This window comes from Dermacentor silvarum, chromosome 5 (genome assembly GCF_013339745.2).
Source record: "Dermacentor silvarum isolate Dsil-2018 chromosome 5, BIME_Dsil_1.4, whole genome shotgun sequence".
NCBI classification, from domain to species: domain Eukaryota; kingdom Metazoa; phylum Arthropoda; class Arachnida; order Ixodida; family Ixodidae; genus Dermacentor; species Dermacentor silvarum.
Window position 1 is genome coordinate 105624641 of NC_051158.1, and position 18451 is coordinate 105643091.

At 43.8% G+C, this 18451-nt stretch overlaps 1 protein-coding gene across 1 annotated transcript; it reads right to left on the reverse strand.

The window, feature by feature from the left end:
• Nucleotides 1–1673: 1673 nt before the first annotated feature.
• Nucleotides 1674–7364, reverse strand: LOC125945934 (uncharacterized). The gene is made up of 2 exons (XM_049668339.1): nucleotides 6886–7364; nucleotides 1674–1801 (listed from the first exon to the last, which is right to left on the reverse strand). Exons 1-2 carry the CDS (start codon nucleotides 7210–7212, stop codon nucleotides 1736–1738), a joined length of 393 nt encoding a protein of 130 aa, XP_049524296.1. The 5' UTR covers nucleotides 7213–7364; the 3' UTR covers nucleotides 1674–1735.
• Between the last annotated feature and the right edge of the window lie 11087 nt (nucleotides 7365–18451).

The following is an 18451-nucleotide window of genomic DNA, read 5'->3' on the forward strand; positions in this document are numbered from 1 at the left end:
TTTATTCGTTACTCGTGTTTATAGGTATACTTATAGGTTACCAAGATTAGAGTGTAAGGCGGGTGTAGGTCTTTAGCACGCAACCGTGTGCACATTGGGGATCAGTGTGCAACGATGCGCATAAATCAGCCCGAAGATGACGCGGTATATCTAGGAGCCATTGCCGACCCTCGGGGTGATAATTGCGACGGTAGAGGAGGTGGTCGCGAATAACAAAGGGATGCGCCTGCCACCGTAGAGTCCTGGATGCCGTAACAGTAGTAGGATCAGCGAGAAACTCCAAAAGCGATGAAATCCACGGGTCTTTGCTCTGCTCAAATCGCATGTCATCGATGGCAAGTGCTGAGAGGACAAAGGTGAGGGGGCAAAGACTGTCATGATCAGGGTCAGGTGAAATTGGCGAGCGGGAGAGAGCGTCGGCATCGGCGTGCTTGCGTCCAGAGCGGTACAAGACCCGGCATATATCCATGGAGAAAAATAACGTCCGTGGAGCAACCTTTCTAGTGAATCTTTTATGCGTAGTTTTATTGCGATAGCAATTATATGGACACTCAAAAGCAGATTTATGCCGTCGTCGTCGCCATCGCCGTCGCCGTGAGGTTCCATATGACGTCAATGGAAATGAAATCGTGGCCGCGCGCCGAACGCTGTATGTGCGAGTGAAAGGGCGCGAGGGGCGCGCGCTTTCACGGGGAGCGAACGCACGGCGGAGAACAAACGCGCGTTCTGCGCCGTGCTCCCTTAAGGGCTGCAGAAGTAGGCGTCTCTTTCCTCCTTTACAATCACCATATATGTAGAGCAAACGCGCCTCCATCCCACGCGCGAAAGGCCGTGGGGGAGGGGGGGGGGGGAAGGGAGGCGACGTTTAGCTGCGGCACCAAGTGCCTGAGCCGTGCTCCCTCAAGGGCTGCAGAAGATAGCGCCAACCTTTCCCTTTCCCTCAAGAACCACTTATCATCATCACCACCAAGTGCCTATATATATCAGAGGCTCCGGCAACAGTCGCCAACGCCGCACGCATTTTGAGCGAACGCGGGCAAAACGCCGACAGCGTCGACAACAGTTCTGCGTGCTGTCGGTGCTGCTGCATGTCCAAGTTTATACAGCTGATAAAGCTGATATCATTACTCCGTATAGCTCTCTACAAATTTGCTATCGCAATTGATGCTTCGCCTTTCAGGCGAAACTGCGACAACTTTTTTATTTTAATGTTTGTACGACATCCGCGCTTGCATAACGTGCTCCGAAGTCATACTGTATCTGTGCTCGAATATCTTCATTCTGGCTTTATGACATATCCGTACAGTGCCATGCAATTGCTAGACCAGATCTACTAGTGTTTTGGATGTTGTGGGTTGGATACCACTGCAGTGATGAAGACCAGTATATGGAGTTGTATTACTTTTTGAGTGCAAAATTTACATGAGACACCGCGACAGTGACAAAACATTTCAAATCGACGCCAAAATTGTACACGGCAGATGGACGGTGTAAATTTATCTGAAATAATTATCACAATTATATTTCTCGCGTAGAACTAAAAGTCAGAGAAAGTACACCTAGTATATTAGAATTCGAAAAAATAGTATGGTGAAACGCGCATTAGCAAAACATAAAATTCAACACAAAAAAGTTTTTTCAACGTTGATGCCATAATTAGGGCTAATATTTATTTTATTTTCTGCTTCAAGTTAACTGCTTGCCTTTTAGCACAGTGCAGTTGCTAATTATTTCCTCACTGGTTATACACAGCTCCTGGACTCATGACCTCGTACCAGGCAAACTCATTGATTGGGGGGCCCTGCAACAAAATACGTTTATTAGTAAAAATGGACAAACAAAATGTTGAAACGTGTATCAAGTTGCCCTCTGCTAAGCTATTTTTTACCTGCATTTATTAAATCTCTACCTCCGGCGAAATATGGCAAAAGTAAAATATTTCACATTCAGCACAATGATGACCTAATAATAGGTGTCGCACGAGATTCCCCCAAATGCCTGTAATCTCTGCCGTCTTCTTCATGCAAATAGAATAATCACGGTAGGAAAAAAAAACAGCCGTGAAATGACGAAAGCAACTACTTCTGCTGGATAACAATTATTCCACTTAGGATGCAGTGCCGCCACAGAGAGAACGAAAAAATGCATATGGTGATTCCGGTTCTCGCTTTGCCTCTTCGTTGTCTTTCCGTGGCCCCATTACAACAGAAAATCCTTAATATCGAGCCGAACTGTGGGTGAGTTTGAGCAAAACAAGAAAGTTTAAAAAATGCTGCTTGTTCGCATTGAAAAACAGAACAGGTCGCTTGCGGTTAGGGTGTGAAAGCGGAACTGAACCAAAAACCGAAAGCCAGAAAAAACAATTAAAAAATTTTTTTCCAATCTGCACTAGGCAGGATTACTTTTTTGGTTAACTCCGAAGTAAAATCGAAAAGAAAGAACAGGGAGACGGTTGTCCAGTTGACATGTACGTAAAGCGAACATTCTTGGTGTGATTGGCTCATGAACCATGTGCGTGTGTTTATGAAGTGCAATTCCCGAGGTATACATATTAGTATTAAAGAGCTGCATGTTATAGGAAGAAATTATTGCGTTTGCAGTGAACTAGCTATAGACAGGCTGGATGGTATTGCACATATATACAGGCACTACATCATACGTACATATCATTTGTTCAAGTTTGCAGTGGTGTCCACATTGTTGAGGTGGACTCGTGGTGTTGGCGATGCGTCGGTTTCTTCTAGTAAAAATTCGGATCGAAACTCGCCAAGCGTCTCAACGCGCTGGCTTTTCCACAAGAAAAGATGATTTATGCCGCTTGCCGACTCATGGATACGTGGCCTAACAGTTTCACTATGAGGCTTGTGTGCTACAGTTCCTGTGTTCCAATCTTGCCGGCGGAGAATTTTAATAGTAGTTATTTAATCATTTATAAGATAGTAGCTTGTTTAAATCTATGAGGCCTTTTAAAGCCAACAGGACGAAGTTTAACTAATCGATGTAGTAATCATCATTCCCATGCTGCCTGAATTGTCCGGCTTGCAACTCCCTTGTACACTAGTGCCACAGCTCCCCCTAATAATTATTGTATGAAACTCCATGCTTGAAACGTTTAGGTGCTTGTTCACTGCACTGTTCCTACATGGCGCCGACCCATTAAACATGTTCGCTCTTAAAGGCCACATACAAACGGAGAAATGCATGGAACCTGGTAAAAAAAAGCTTCACCCAAAAAATAAACGTTTTTGGTTCACGCTGGCCACCTTTTCTGAAGCTTTTCATCCATGGTTTGCCTGCCCTTGCGGCTCAAAAACGCTGCCTTATTTGTAAATGTACACCATCTTTACTTGATTATAGAAGTAGTGGCACGAATATTACGGTTTTAAACGTATCGCGTCAGAGGGCAGATGTGTCAGTGATACGCTCGTAACCGCTTGAAATTGGTGATCGTCAATTAGGTTTTTCTTAGTTGGAGACTTATACAGGGTGTTTCACGTAACTCGAACAGTGGACTTCAAAAGAGTAGTTAACCGCAGCAGGGTCAGGCTAACGACATTTGCTTTGCCGCCATGGGGCACTGCTCAAGATATACCTAATATATTCCGCTTAAGTAGTCAAATGAGATCAATTATTGAAAATTTTATTATTTACTTTAGCGCCAAGTGCGTTTCATCATGTTGTAAATGGGGTTCATAAACGACCGATAAAATGTTTTGTTAACCCACTATTGACGCCCTGCCTAAGCACAAAATACTGAGTTGAGAATTTATACGGGCTACTGAAACATAAGCAAACAATTTCCTTCGCAGAAGGCAGCTGCCCTGGTTTCCATTTTGCTGCCCTGCAATGACAAGGTGCCAGATTTGAAAAGAAAAATATGAAGTGAATGCGTTCAACATCCACAAAATAATGTTTTATGGTCCACACAGGACCAACGCCAGAGCTCATCGCAAGAGAAAAGAAGAGGTGTTCTCCAAATTTGTCGTCTCTGATGTATTGCTATCCACCAACAAAACCTCCTTAATCTTTATATAGTCAATTAAGAGCAAAAAAAGTTGAAATACATTCAAGAATGACCATGTCGTTTGAATAGCCGTTTACTTCACTGCTTCATGAAACAAGATTTTCCGGCAAATCTGGCAGCCGTGAACATTGTTTTCAATGTATCGCTGTTGCTTCCGGGCTATCAATGCGTATGGTATGCCTGGACAATTTATTATTGGTTGGTAGCACATTTGCGGGCCCTAATTTTATTCAGTTATTTCATTTTTATCTTTATTGCGTTCGCTTTTCAAATAAAAAAAAACGCGGTCACTGTACGCAAGTGCCTAGTATTGTGGTGATTTTTCATATGTCGACAAAGACACCTTGAAAAACCTATTCTTTCTTGGATCCCCGCAAAGCACGTGTTCGAAACCGGCGTACAACAGCAGCTGTTCAAGAGACGACACGTCGCACTGAACGCAGAGATTTCATACAACGAGCGCAGACGTGAGCCCCAGCACAATTGAAATGTGCCTGAAACGTGCACTAACGGCAAATCGAAGCAGTCTCAGAAAAAAGCGTTGAGCTGAGCAGTAACGTCTTCTATAGGAAGCGAAGGATGATTTTGTGTGCGATTGCTATAGCTTGCTCGTAAGGGAGACGCCAAGTGTAGCCCATAAGCTGTAAAAAACACTTCTGCGAGTAGAACCTCTATTTTACAAGTGCCTAGAGGTACTTTTAATTTTGAGAAATGTGTTGTATAGGACGAGTGCGGTAAGGCATGATTGCTCCTATATATGTGAGCGCTCAGCTTCTGAGCCCAAATTTTATCTACCTTGATGAATTCACTAAGCTGGTTGCACATAAGCGTCATGAAGTACTCTTACTATCTTGTCGATGCTGGTTTCCTATGATGTCATGCGTTGCTCTCTATAAGTATTTGCACTTTCTCGATATGTGGAATTCTGTTCCATGTATTGTATAGGTATTAGGCGCCGGAAGAAAAGTGCCTGCTCAATAGATTTTCTTCTCTCGTATACTGCGTTGGATTCAAGTAAGGGGAGTGAGTTGTTACCAGATAATAAATTTATCGTATAGCTATCAGCCTGACACAAATACAGTCTGTAAAATGAATATGTAGTGCAAGAATATCTCAGACAAGTAATATTTTGTATTCTGGGATCCTATAAGGCAAAACTATTCAAATATGTTTTCAATTCAATCTATTTACGTCAAATATATGTAACCTGCGACGCAAGAATATGGCTGGGACCCATAGCGGTTCAGCGCCCGATAGCCACAGCCAGTGATTGGGTCCAACCATCTTCTTATCCAATCCAACCCTCTTTTCATTCATAGGAGGTTGCTTTTGTTTGCTTTCAAAGTAAATAGCATTACCTACATCGACAGTTTTATTTTATATCTAATTGGCCGACAAGAGCCGAGGAGCGCGTATAAAAGGAGAGGGTTTCGATGGGGCCGAGCTAGCGCAGAGAAGGTATATAACCAGATGAGGAGGGTAGTTCCGGCGTCAGCGATTAGCCTGCTTCTTTTCGTTAGCTTGGGGTAGCTGGCCGAAAATCGCGGCGGCGTGCAACGGAATGTGAAAGATTCCGCTAAAACGAAACTTCAGCGAACAAGATTGGGCAGTGTCATGTCGTCATAACAGGGTTATGTTCCCGAACTAAATTTGTATTGTACTAAACTAAATTCATTCTCCCGGGCATCTTGGGGTAGCCAGTCACCTAGCTGTTGGGGTGTAGAAATCCGCTGTTCCTTTTCGATTGGGACAGTCTCCAGCTATTCCGAAAAAAAACTGCGTTTCGGCATTTTATTGCTTCTGTAATGCGTACACGTTACTTTGACCTGGTGAGTTTTCCCGATTATGTGACAGGCGCTTTGCTGCCTGTGTCGCATGACACGTAGGCGAAGTGGGTGCCACTCGAACACATCTCGACGGATCGCGAAAGGCTAATGGTGGCAAAGGGGTAGGAAATTAAGTTTTTTTTTGTTCAGTCTGAATCGTGCATAATTTGTTTGTACTCTTCATATCTCGTGCGGAGTTTTCGCAATATTCACAACCTCTCGTAACAGACCAGTGAAGTGAGGGCGCTCTGAAAAATGTTTGAATGGTCATGGAGGACTGATTGCAGAAATGGAATAGCAACAGTTTGGAATACCTTTATGTTATAGCGCTTCTGGTATGACTCCTACATACAGCCAACAATAACAAATCGGAAGGAACACTTATCCACCCGATCGTAATACGAAGTTACGAAGGAAAGTCATACGGATTCCTCAGTAAGAAAGCTGCGCAAAAAATTTGTCCAGGCCGAATATTTTCGCCACTGCGAAGTGGTTTTTTTCTTAGGAACCCGTATGGTTTTCCTTGACAGCTTCATGCTACAGTTGGGAGGATGAGAATTTTTTTATTTCATGAACCCTCCTCCACCTTGGCGAATTCCAGCAAAATCATTTGCCAGTTTTAAATCGACTTTAAAACCCTGTAACAGAGAATTGTTTTTTACAAAGTCACACTGAACTGAAATGTTAAATTGAAATGTTAATTCAAGTTCCGTCCTGTGCATTTTGTGTTTGTGTTTCGTCTTCCTTGATGGCATAAACATGTTTCATAGAATACTAGAAACTTTTGTTGGCAAAGTGTTTGCTTTCTGTGGCGACCAATAGCTGTTGTCGATGTTCTGTGTAATACAAACACAAATTTTGTTTACCTGTCCAGTGAGTTGTTTTGTCGGATATGTGCATAGGAATTCGGTGGGTGGAGAAATACAACCTTTATGGCTGACACCTTCCGTACCCGCATATACATATGCTTCGGAATGGTAGCTTCGGCATGCGCACTTGCCAACCAGTGGCAGGGAAAATAACGTTATTTCTTACGTGTTTGCGTCCATACGCGTCGACATGGTCGTTGTAGTTCTCCTGTTTGTGTAGATGCATCTCGACATCTTTGTCCTGGTTGTCCTCGGTGTGGTTGTTGATGTTGCTGCTGAGGACCCCGATGCCGGTTTTCTGTTTGTGTCGATGCATCATGAGATTGTTTGCTTCCTTGTCCCCGTCGATGATGATGTTGCTCTTGATGACTCTGATGTTGGCTACGCCCATGGCGTGTTGCATCTTGGCTTGCCCTATTTGTACGATTCCGCAAAGGTGTACAGTGAGCAGCACCAGGAAGTGGAGAGGCCCTTGCATATGGCGAAGATACATTTTCTATTGCCAAAATAGTAATAGCTGCACAGGCCAAAGCGGCCAATATGTGGAAAATAGCAGGCTTGATCATAACTGTAGAGTCTCTGAGTTCGGCAACAGGCGGTTCACACTAGTAGAAGCTTATATGGATAATAATACAATAGGTACCAACGAAGCATTTCACTTTAGTTCGCTGTTTCTTTTTTTTGTCACCCAGTTTCTCTTTGTCCCGATCCACTTTATGCAATTTTTTCAACAAGTTGCAACACATTGTTCTCAGTACTCTGGCGGATACATTGTCTTGGTATCAACAGCCTACAGGACGGCGTTTTAGGTTCATTCCTAGAAAGTTCAGGCTACACAAAATAAATTTACGGGCACGGTGGCAAATTGGTAAATATTATTGAATATTTCACGCCACCAGCACTATTTCCTGGACCACGTACTTCTGTAAATTCTCCAAAAATAAGTTATTGGGCAATGAGGACCGCTCTAACCACGGTTGTTTTCCGTGTAGAGCCTTCCCTTTGGCCAGATTCCCAAAGCACAAGGAACGGAGCAGTGCCTGCAGCATTTATCTTTTCGCTACTAGGCGATAAGGTCACGAAAGCAAGTGCCAAGGGTGGTGACGTCTACGGTTGCTGGGTCTATGGACTATAAAAACACAAAGCACTGAGTGCCACCACTGTAGTCCAATGAAGCACGAAGGGACCACTCTAACCGTGGTTATTTTCCGTTTAGGTAAGAGTCGTGTGTATACAGTATTAGGACATACTTTTCTTGCTGTGATCATTGCTTCACTGGACGGCAACGTTTCGGCTAATGTTTAGACGATGGTATCCATGTCGCCACGAAAATAATCTGTCTGTGAGAAAGGTTTCGAAAAGCGTGAAGGGTTGCTTTGAGTGCGATGCAGAAACATGCATGGCTTAGGCATTGCACTTGTACCTCTTAGCGGAAATCTAATACTAGGAAACCAGGCGATATCGCTTCTTAGAAGTGCTATTCTTGTAAAAAAGCGGCGGAGAGCTTAAACTGTTCTAATTGAGACAGCAGCAATACAGATGACCCACACCAAACAAAGGATTCTCAGGAGACACTGCCTTGTGAACACAAATTAATCGTCTAGGTAAGAAACTTTCACTTCTTTGTGCAAGTTAGGCATGGTGAAAAAAATTGACGGCGAATTCACAACACAAGCAATTTTACTGATATGTTGGCAGCAAAGTAAAATGAACATTTATCAAGGGCCTGTTAAGAAAGACAGAAATAGGCAAACTGAAGGAAAAGAAAATGGCACATGCTGCATCTCGCTAAAATAGAGGTAAAAAAAGAAGCGAGAGAATCAAGAAATAGGGTAGGAAGTGCTGAAGAGTACTCAAGAATTCAATATATTAAAATTTATGGAATACCGGAATGCTCAGATGAACACCTATTCGAAGTGCTTACATGCATGAGCGTCAAGCTAAAGATTTAGGTGCCAGAACGGCAATCATTGGAAGCAGCGCAGAGAATCTCAAGTAGAAACAGAATAATGATTTTATTATTGACAGGTTCAAGATGCATACAACTAGAGAGCAATGGTCGCCGAATGGTCGCTCTTTGTTTCTGGTACACCTTTCATTTCCACAATATTCATGATGCAATTCAGCAACCTGCCTTCTTAGCGGCTCGTTCGTTCGAGCAAGCTCCTTATTTGTCCCACTAGACATTCCTGCATAGGCTTCATAGTCTCAGAGTTTCATTAAATAGGGTAACGCTGCTACGCGGCTCTCCAACTTCCTTTAGCAATACTTCGAAGTCTCTAGATAACTCAGCACAAGTTGGGATTTAGATTTGGCAGCTTGGGGTGCGACAATAAAATATGAAAAGCAAAATCATGTGCAGTGACGCAAGTGCAACCGACCTGCGTAGGTAACGGGAAACAATCAGCTGAAGGTGGCCTTGCTTCCACCTCAGCTGCCAAGTGAAGAAATCCGCGTTGATCCCAGCTTATATAGCTTCCACATGCTGGTGGTTCCTAGAGAAATGGACAGGTGGCATTCCTTACAGGTGGCACGTGGCGCTATGATTACACAGCCAGTCCTGTTCTATCTTCATGCTAGGCGCAAACGCTTCAAATAATGTCACTTCATACACTTCTGCGACTAGTTCGCGATAATATTGCACCCGATCCGTAGAAACCTTTGTAGATAACGGGAAACAACCAGCTGATTGTTGCGTTGCCGCCACCTCCGCTGACAATTTTTTGCGTACATGAACGGAGTCAACGCAGGAATTATAGACCAATAGCAATTTAATCAACGCTTGCTCACATCATGGGACAACACCTAGCATTACCTGCACAATCTTTTGTAAAAACTCTTTAGATAGTTCTGCTCATGCAGTTTGGGTTACAAAGACAATAAATGCAAGTTATCTTATGGAAGAAATTTCGGGATTATTCAGTAGCTCTATTGAAAATAAGAGTGGGGTATTGGCGCTGTTTTAAGATCTGACAAGTGCTTTTAACCCAATTTATCCCAACTAGTGTTGAAAAAAATATACGCATTAGGCCTCCGAGGACCGTTCGGAAAGCTTCTCGTTGATTACTTTTACGACAGGGCTGAGTGCGTCAAACAATTCGATACCTACGGTGCTGTAGAGTTTACTAAATATTGGGTACCTCAGTAGAGTACGCTAGCACCCATTTTGTTTAGCATATGCCTTTTATCTTGTTATTGTGCAACCAATATCTAGGTTATTTCAGTACGCCGTCAATGCGGCGATCGCACTTCACATTGGTGCCCAGGAACCGCGATTCATCAGCTTTCCAACAGGCGTCCCTATTGCAAAACGTAGTGCCACTGGGACCCAGCATCTTGTGCCACACAGGATTATGGGTCCAGTGTCACGCTCGAGGCTGTAGCACTGGACAGGAGCGACGGACTGCGGTGCCTCGTGGTACTGATGCGAATACATCTCTAAAGTAAAATAAAATACGTGGTGCCTCTCCACTGTATGTAATTAACTAAAATGAAAACCATCAGGCACAACATTGTATTGTAATAAAAATAAATCAACAAGGCATCTGGCGCTACCAGCATTCGAACCTTTCACTTACTCATCACACGCTCAGTACACTACCGCTAAGCTACGACGGAATGTCATTGTACGCAAACACAGCGCTGTTAATACAGTGATCCGATAACATGTCCAATTAAAGAAGTCTCCTAAGAACTACTGACCAGTCTTATGATACCAATGGTGCTAATGTTGATGCAGTATGGGTAATTAGCTACGACGACAACATTAAAGTTCTCTCCTTCAGTCCAGCTGTCTAGAACCCCAAATGCACTGATATGCCTCTCTTGATTTGTGTGGAAGACGATAGCGCATAAAGGATGCGATCATTCATGTTACCTCTGGCAGGGTATACTACTGTTCAGAATGCATAAGGGTATCATGAGCAATATTTCATTGCTACCTGGAAGCATTCATGCGGTAGATAAATTGGCACACATTGTATTGACGTTCATTGTAAGCAGTTTCCTTTTTTGGTGGGTAAGTGGTTCACAAGAAACGACTGTCTGTGCATGTTTCCCTGATCGCTCATTGCAACTGTACCCAAAGAAGTCGCCGCACTTTTTCCGTGAACTCGCTGTTAGCTTAGAAAACTTGGCAGCTTTTCCCACAGACAAAGCTACGGAAGGAATGGAAAGGCTAACAACTAGTTGCGTCCGAGTTTGTAGCAATTTGTTCTAAGAATACATGGGAGAGATATGACGTGACGGAGCACGTGCCAAAAGGGCTGCCATGTAGCAGGAACAGCGTATTGCCAGATACTAGGCATGTCACAACCTGGCGCAGTGAGGAATTTCGGCCGTTGGGTTACTGGCGTAACACATCGATGGCGCACAAGAGGAAATCGATGGAATTGTGCCAGTGTTTGTGAGAGCTGCGCCCGAGCTAACTCTGATGCCGCCTATTCAAATACATGTAAAACGCAGAAAGGCTTTTGCGAGATAACCACTAGGCGAATTTTAATCAAATTTGTTGAATATTAGGGAGAATGTTAAATTCTAGTGACTGGTGGAAGCGAAATCTTGATTTAGTTTTGAACATTTTTACAAAAAATTTAAAAAATTGTAGGTTTAAAAAAATGGAAGCCTCGAAGTTTACAAATTTGTCCATCCGCATCAAAAACAGATATCGCCAGTCTGTTAACTGTATCCGTTAGAGCATCTATAGTGGACAAATTTGCAGATTACGAGAATTCGCTACATTGTTTACAAGGGTTTCGCAGTAGTCATGCTCACATAACAGTATTGTAGCGAAGTGACATAGCTGTTAACGTTTGGAAGCATCTGCTCCCCACGGAGACGACGGTGAAGGAGGTTGAGGTCCGGCAGAGGCAAGCGCAGATCGGCAGGTCCGATAACGACGAGAAGTATCATTTGAAAAACTAGTTTTATTGATTTGGCAATCCTTTAAATTTGCACTGTATACAATTTACATGCAAAGCGATGTCATACTGAGTGCCGGCGGCCTGCCTAAATGGCCTGGTCTAGCGTGGTCAAGTGGCCCCGTGGGCTGCTGTCTCCTTGCTCTCCCGTAAAGACTCAGATCGCTTCCTTAAATTGGTTTGCAGTGCATCAGTGCCGAAGCAGACGAAGCCAACGAACACAAGCGCTGTCCGTGCTTCGTCTGCTTCTGAGCTTATGAAAATAATATGTATCCCCAACTAGCCAGTCTCCACACTTTATTTCCACTAGGTAGCTAGGGAGGACCCTCGGGCAGTCCTCAGCCTCCAACTTTAGAAAATTAAATTATAGGCTTTCACGTGCGAAATCCATGAGCGACTTGATTTTGAAGCAGGCTGCAATGAGGGACTCGGAATTAGTTCGCAGCACCAAGGTTTCTTTCTTTTTTTTTACGTGTACCTAAATCAAAGTTCCAGGGTGTTCTTGCATTGCGCCCCCCTACCGGACGGCGTTTCGAAATGAATTACCGGCGCTCACAAGCCGCAATATTTTCTTATCATTGTTAACACTCTTCGCAATAATTGTACACAAATAATAAAAATACGCTGATATTAGCGTCGCCGTCGGCTACGATGCGAGCACAGCCGAGCCGGTTGTCTCCCGTCGGTAGCCGTGCGCTGCAGCTCAGCTGCAGCCGATATTTTTGTTGCCGGTGGCGGGGGCGCGCAGCTTCGCGGTTGATCGTTGATCGTGCAGCGGGCGGGGCGCCGGCCGAACTACCGTTTACTTTGGACACCTCTCGCGCGGCAGACGTTCTACAGCACTGGAGGCCAGTTTGCCGTCCGTATGTGCCGCTAGCATGGCCACCGTGGACATGCCTTAACCGCAAGTAGGTAGTGTTTTGAGAAGCGCGTTGGCGATGACGTATGTCACGTGACATTTCGAGCAGCACTCGGCGAGGAGGGAGACCAGCCGACGAGGAGAGTAGCGAAGGAAAGAGCGAAACGAGCGAGGGCCGTTTTTCGATCATCAAACGCGTGTAACTCCGCTATTACGGCACCATTTCGAAAAATTCTCGCCGCTACGTGTTCGTTGTAGACTCGTGCAAAACTGCAACACCACAACTAAATTTCGACCTCTGGGGGGTTTCGGGGCCCTTTAAACACGGGGTAATAACACCCTACTTCTTTCAGCGGACAACACTCCTAATCGCTTTTTTCCCTACAAGAACCAAACATCGCTTCGTAACATTGTGGCACGTGCGTCTCGCAGTGTGCGTCTGCGTATGCCTGTGTTTGCTTCAGCATCTGCAGTTAGCCGTGCGGTTCACGCAGTAAAAGGCTGAATAACATTGCTGTTGTCGGTAGCGTAAATCATAAACACTGCTTCGCGTTTCAGATTTCCCACGACGAAAATAAAGGCTATTGTACGAATCGCTATTAGTTTTCAAAATATATATTCCCACTTCATGATGGCTTTCAATCACGTAGAGTTGAACACATGCGTGTGACCTTAATTTGTTTTATTTTCATTTTAAGTGCGAAGCACTTTAGGCGCCCGGGCGGTCGGCGTGTAAGGTGATCTTATGTTGTCGTGGTCAAGCGTAAAAACAGGGTCAAAACAAGTGCAGAATTGATAAAAATTGGTTCAAAATAAACTAACATGATTCAAAACAATGTCAACGATAGGAATAATGAAGGATTAATCGCATTAATTAGCAGAAACTCGTGAAAATTGTGAAACTCTTCTAATGTGATCTCATGTCGTCGTGGTCATGCGCAAGAACAATCGCTCAAAACAGGGTCAGAACAAGGGCAGAATTAATAAAAATTGGTTCAAAGTAAACGAACATGATTCAGAATAATTTACAGGACGGGAATAATCAAGCATTAAGCGCATTAATTAGCAGAAACTCGTGAAAATTGTTTCCCAAACGCCCGTCTGGTACCAGAGCAGCGCAAGAGAGGGCGCCACCACCCGACAAGTGCTCGATTCTCCCTCACTCCAGCGCTGCTTCAGCGCCCGATCAGGGCGCGCCGTGTGGCAAGAGAGAAGGAACAGAGCTTTAAAAGCAGTTGGCGCACTCCGAACCTCGTTTTGCGCCACGGACGCTGAGCTGCTGTCGCGTATCGAGCGACAACGGCCCAAACCAAAGCCCCCCACCCAGTCAGCCCGGGTAGAGGGGGGGGGGGGGGTGCCGTGGTCAATGTACCGAATGATGCTTGGTTGATGAGTACATGTAAGCTCTGGGGCGCGGTACATACGGGTGCCTAGTCTTCTTCCCATCTGACAACGGCACAACGCTGCCGCAGCACTGCTTCGCACTTCCCCAGATTTCGTGTTAGTGAAGCTGTTTCTTATCTAGATCCTGCAGAAAAAATTTTTGACGTACTCGAATACTTGTACGCTAACTACAGGAGCCTCTGTCTAACTATCATGACTTTCTGAAATGCACCATATTTAGGGGATATTGGCGTGGGGTATCTCATTGTCATCTCATCGTCGTTATGTCATCGTCATTATACTGGCTTCGTTGTTCGATCAACGCTATTCCAGGAATCCTCCGTCATTCTACCGAAATCATGCTGTCGAAATTGAATCCCGATTTTGTCGCCGTAATCATGCTATCGTCGTCATTGCATCGTCTTGAGTCGCTTTCATGCATCCGTTGCCGTATCGTCGTCGTAATTCCATCGTGGCTACTATTCTCACCCTACAGTTGTCAGGCGTTCACTGCAATACTATCGTGACGTCGTATTGGTCATTCTATCGGAAAGAGAACTACAAGTTTTACATGTTAACATTTACCCAAACCAGTCCACATCATGAATTTGATCGCTTCCAGGTGCACTAAGAATAATTTTTAAAACAACATTTGCTGAGCAGTGGAGAGCGATTTTAAAGTTAAGACCAATATTGAGCATTACATGGGTACACTTTCGTTAGGTTCTATGACAGGGATTGCCCGGTAATGCAAAGGGGTGCATTGCAGTGGAGCTGCTTACACTGTCGCTGATTAAGGGCGACAGAGTGAAGCTATCTTTAAGCTTCCAATTACCTAAAACTTGGTTGCGATCCTTCTGGATGTCTTCCCCCATTCCACGTTCGCACATTCGAGATACGCACAGTTCACTCTAGCGGCCAATTTCTTACCTTGCATGTTAATAGGAGTTTTGTGATGTGATCTGCGCTTCTCTGACTTCAAAAAAGAGGTCCTCCCCAGGTCAGTCTGCAATGCCTCATTTACAGTTTTACTCTGTTGACCTAATGTCACTAATCCTATCGCCGTTATGTAGCCTTCAATACCCTTAGATATAAACTATTTAAAGCACAGAACGGCGCTTCCAAACGTAAGCGTTCGCACCATTATTCCTTGCCACATTCATAGGCCGAATTTATCTTTATTGATGTATAAGCTGTATGAACGGGGCGAAGTATACAGAACAAACAGAAATCGACGCACACAGCGCTGACACTGAACAAAGTTACTGTCCAATCTGCCTACCTCGTGCTGTACCCAAATTCATGTATAACCAGCATCTCCAACTTTCTACGCTTTGGTATATAGTTTTTCATTAAAGCCACGTTAGGTTTTTACTTCATAAAAGTTGTTATTGGTGCGGGTTTTTCTGTCTTTCGTTTAAGTGTGGCCCAAAGCGACGTCTAGAGATACTTTATTATTCGAGCTGCAGCTTTCAGTTATAGGAGAAATATGTACTGTGACAATAGAGAGACGTAGACATACGCAAGTCAAAGTGGTATTCTATTTGAATATTTCGCAATTCATTCCCCCATTATTAGCACTTTGAGTGCATCCTGGTGACTGGTATTAATCCCAGCTTCAAAACATTACTCAGCATATCTGTCCACGGATCTTCTTTAGCTGTCAGACATTCCTCTGTGGCCTGATAAGTTGATGTGTTAAGTGGAGGCGGCACGCAAATTGCAGGCATAAAATTCCTCACAAAGAAAAATGGTGAACGATAGTGCGACGCCATCGCCTCGACCCAATACTTGCACGCCTGTAAGTTTTACACAACTTTTGAATTATTCTTCTAGATATTCGCTGTACACACTTTGAGAAATCGTGTAGAAACGCTAAAGCTGTCGCACAGAAAATGCAAAAATTATGCAACCTATGAAGGAGTATATTTTCCACTGACGATGTCAAACACACCACAACAATGTTTGATATCTTTCGTATTTTTCACTTCAACTCTGTTGCGCAGTATTCCGCAGGAAATTTCTTGAAGAACTTCAGTCCTGTCATCCACACTGGTTTCTTCGATTGCTTGAGGCTGCAAAAGAATATGCTCTGTGTCAACATTTCATTAAATGTTTCAGTAGTGAGAAAAACAATAAACATTGAAAACAATACGCAATCCAAAGCACGTTTCATTCTGTAGCCTTTCTAACAACCAGTTTGCGACTTCAAATGTACTAATTCTAAATGAAGAAAAGGACGAATGTCCATAAACGCTTCCTCGAATTGATCAATACAGACAAATAAGACAGAACAAATTGCATGGCACACAACACAAATTGAATGAAATTTCTTTGCAGCAAACACCAATAAAGTCAAGGCTGCGGGCGACCAGGAAAAAAGCTGTTTACGACAGCTTGAGGAGACCTGGCCACCACAACACGGAGCAGCACACTGACGATTGGTGAAGTGTGCAACACAATACGACAACATGAAATACAATGCAAGAACAACCTTTCATCTTTCAGGTTCTAGAAATTAGATACTGGCTGAAAGATAGAGAAAAAAAGAAGAAAAACAATTGCAGATCTGACAAATCGTAACAGGGCCATAAGCATTACAATATCATAGAATACCTAAAGGGGCTCAAAAAGAATGGGAGCCGTCATGTCATTAGGTAGCATGCGAGGGTTTATTAACCACGTGCCTGCTCTCCCAAGATCACGTCTATCGTGACTCCATCGGGCCAAAAAGGATGTTCATCCGCCCACCATGGTTCTGAGTGGCGCTGGCTAACACTCCTAGGGCTAGATCTAGCAAACATAAATACCCAAGTTAGTGGACGAATTAATGGCCGTCGCCGTAGCACAATTGGTAGTGCAGCGCACGCCTAATGCGGAGGTTGCGGGTTCGGCTTCCGCGGCGACAAGTTATCTTTTCGTCCACTTTCATTTCCCTTTTCTTCATTATTTTCTACATTCCAATTTCAACTACACTTAATTTCCCCGATGCTTTCCTTGGCTTCGTTGTGTGTTGGCTTTATGTGGTTATGATTAAAGGGGCACGACGCACACAAAACAAGGTTGTATCACAGGCGAGCAGCAATCCACAGCCAGTGGACCCCTATTTATAAATATGCTTCTCAATTCTCTAAATGAAGTATTAGTCAAGTCATTGTTTTTCTTACTTTACATGGTGTTCAGTATTGTGGCCAATGAGAACCTGCAGCCTTTGTTTATCATGATTTTTACTGCATTTGAAAATGTTCACCTGTTCCGGATTCCGCGTATTATATGCGTTACGTTTTCTACTAGCTTGGCTACTTAATTAATACGTCATCATTATTTGCTCTTGTGAGTTTGTACTGCCGGAATAATTTATAACAGTGCATTGAATTAACCTGAATAAGATTATGCTTCTGAAAAAGGCCCGCTGTGTACGCAAGGAAAGGAGCTTTGTATATTTGGCGGATTAAGCTTTTTTTTTTGTAAACATGTAATTCTATTCAAGTTTTCGCTTGTTGTAGTTCCCCAGACGAGAAGCGTATAGTTAATTTGGGGTAAGAAAAGGGCATTGTATATATAGCAATATGTTGACTGGTATAATAAAATGAAAAGAGTGGCGACCCAATATGCCCAAGAACTTACCGCCAATATAATTAACATGATCATCCCAAGTCACTGTGTTCGAAAAAAATGGCTGCCAGCGTATTGGCAGATGGCACTACGTCTATATCACTGTCGTTTAGCTTAATGGGAGGAAGCTTAACAGATTTGTTTCGCGGACGGAAGAGGATTGCTTTGGTTTTATTAACGCTAACTTTTAGGGAATTATGAGTTGCCCAGTCACTTACGTTAGTTAGTGCATTATATTAGCTCCTAATACTAAATGAGCACCTGACTTTCCGGCAAAAAACAAACTCGTGTCTTGCGCGTACATTATATATTTATCAGCCGTTTCTAGATTATTTATTTGATTTATGTAACTGTGAAACGAAAGGGTAGCAAGATGCTACCCTGAGGAACGCCCGTCATATACTGGCTTTTTTTTTCTGGACATTCTCCTGCAATGTTTAAAAAGTGGAACCTATTTTGCAACTAAGAATTCATGAAAGAATTTGCAGCTCCTCTAATACCATAATATTCGAGTTTGCGTAATAAAACGCAATAATTAATAAGGTGAAATGCCGTCGGGAAGTCCTAAAATAACCCAAGTACCGTATTCTGGGATCCAAAATTTTGCAATATTAACTCCTTTTGTTGTAGAAGAGCAAGCTCAGCTCTTTACCTATTAGCTCCTTTTGTTGTAGATGAGCAAGCTCAGCTCCGCTTTTCTAAGCAAGCTCAGAAAACTGTCAAAGCTAAATGGCACATACTCCTGTGGGCTCGCAGACCTCTAACGCGCCCTTGAACAACCCTTGTCACACGGGGCACCGCAATCAGCAGCCCATCCCCTGTCGATAAAATGGGGGTAAGCGAAGCTTGTCGTCCGATTCTAACGTGGGGGCTTCGGAAGCCCCCACGCGCCACGGACCCCGAGTTGCTCGAGCGCGATGTTGAGGCAAAATGCCAGCGAAGAGCCGCCGTCTCTG

Excerpts from the sequence above, each read along its gene's own strand:
- LOC125945934 (XM_049668339.1), bottom strand. The coding sequence starts at position 7,212 with ATGTATCTTCGCCATATGCAAGGGCCTCTCCACTTCCTGGTGCTGCTC. Across the intron at positions 1,802-6,885 it reads ACGCGTATGGACGCAAACAC|GGCCCCCCAATCAATGAGTT; the intron begins GTAAGAAATAAC and ends ATTTTGTTGCAG.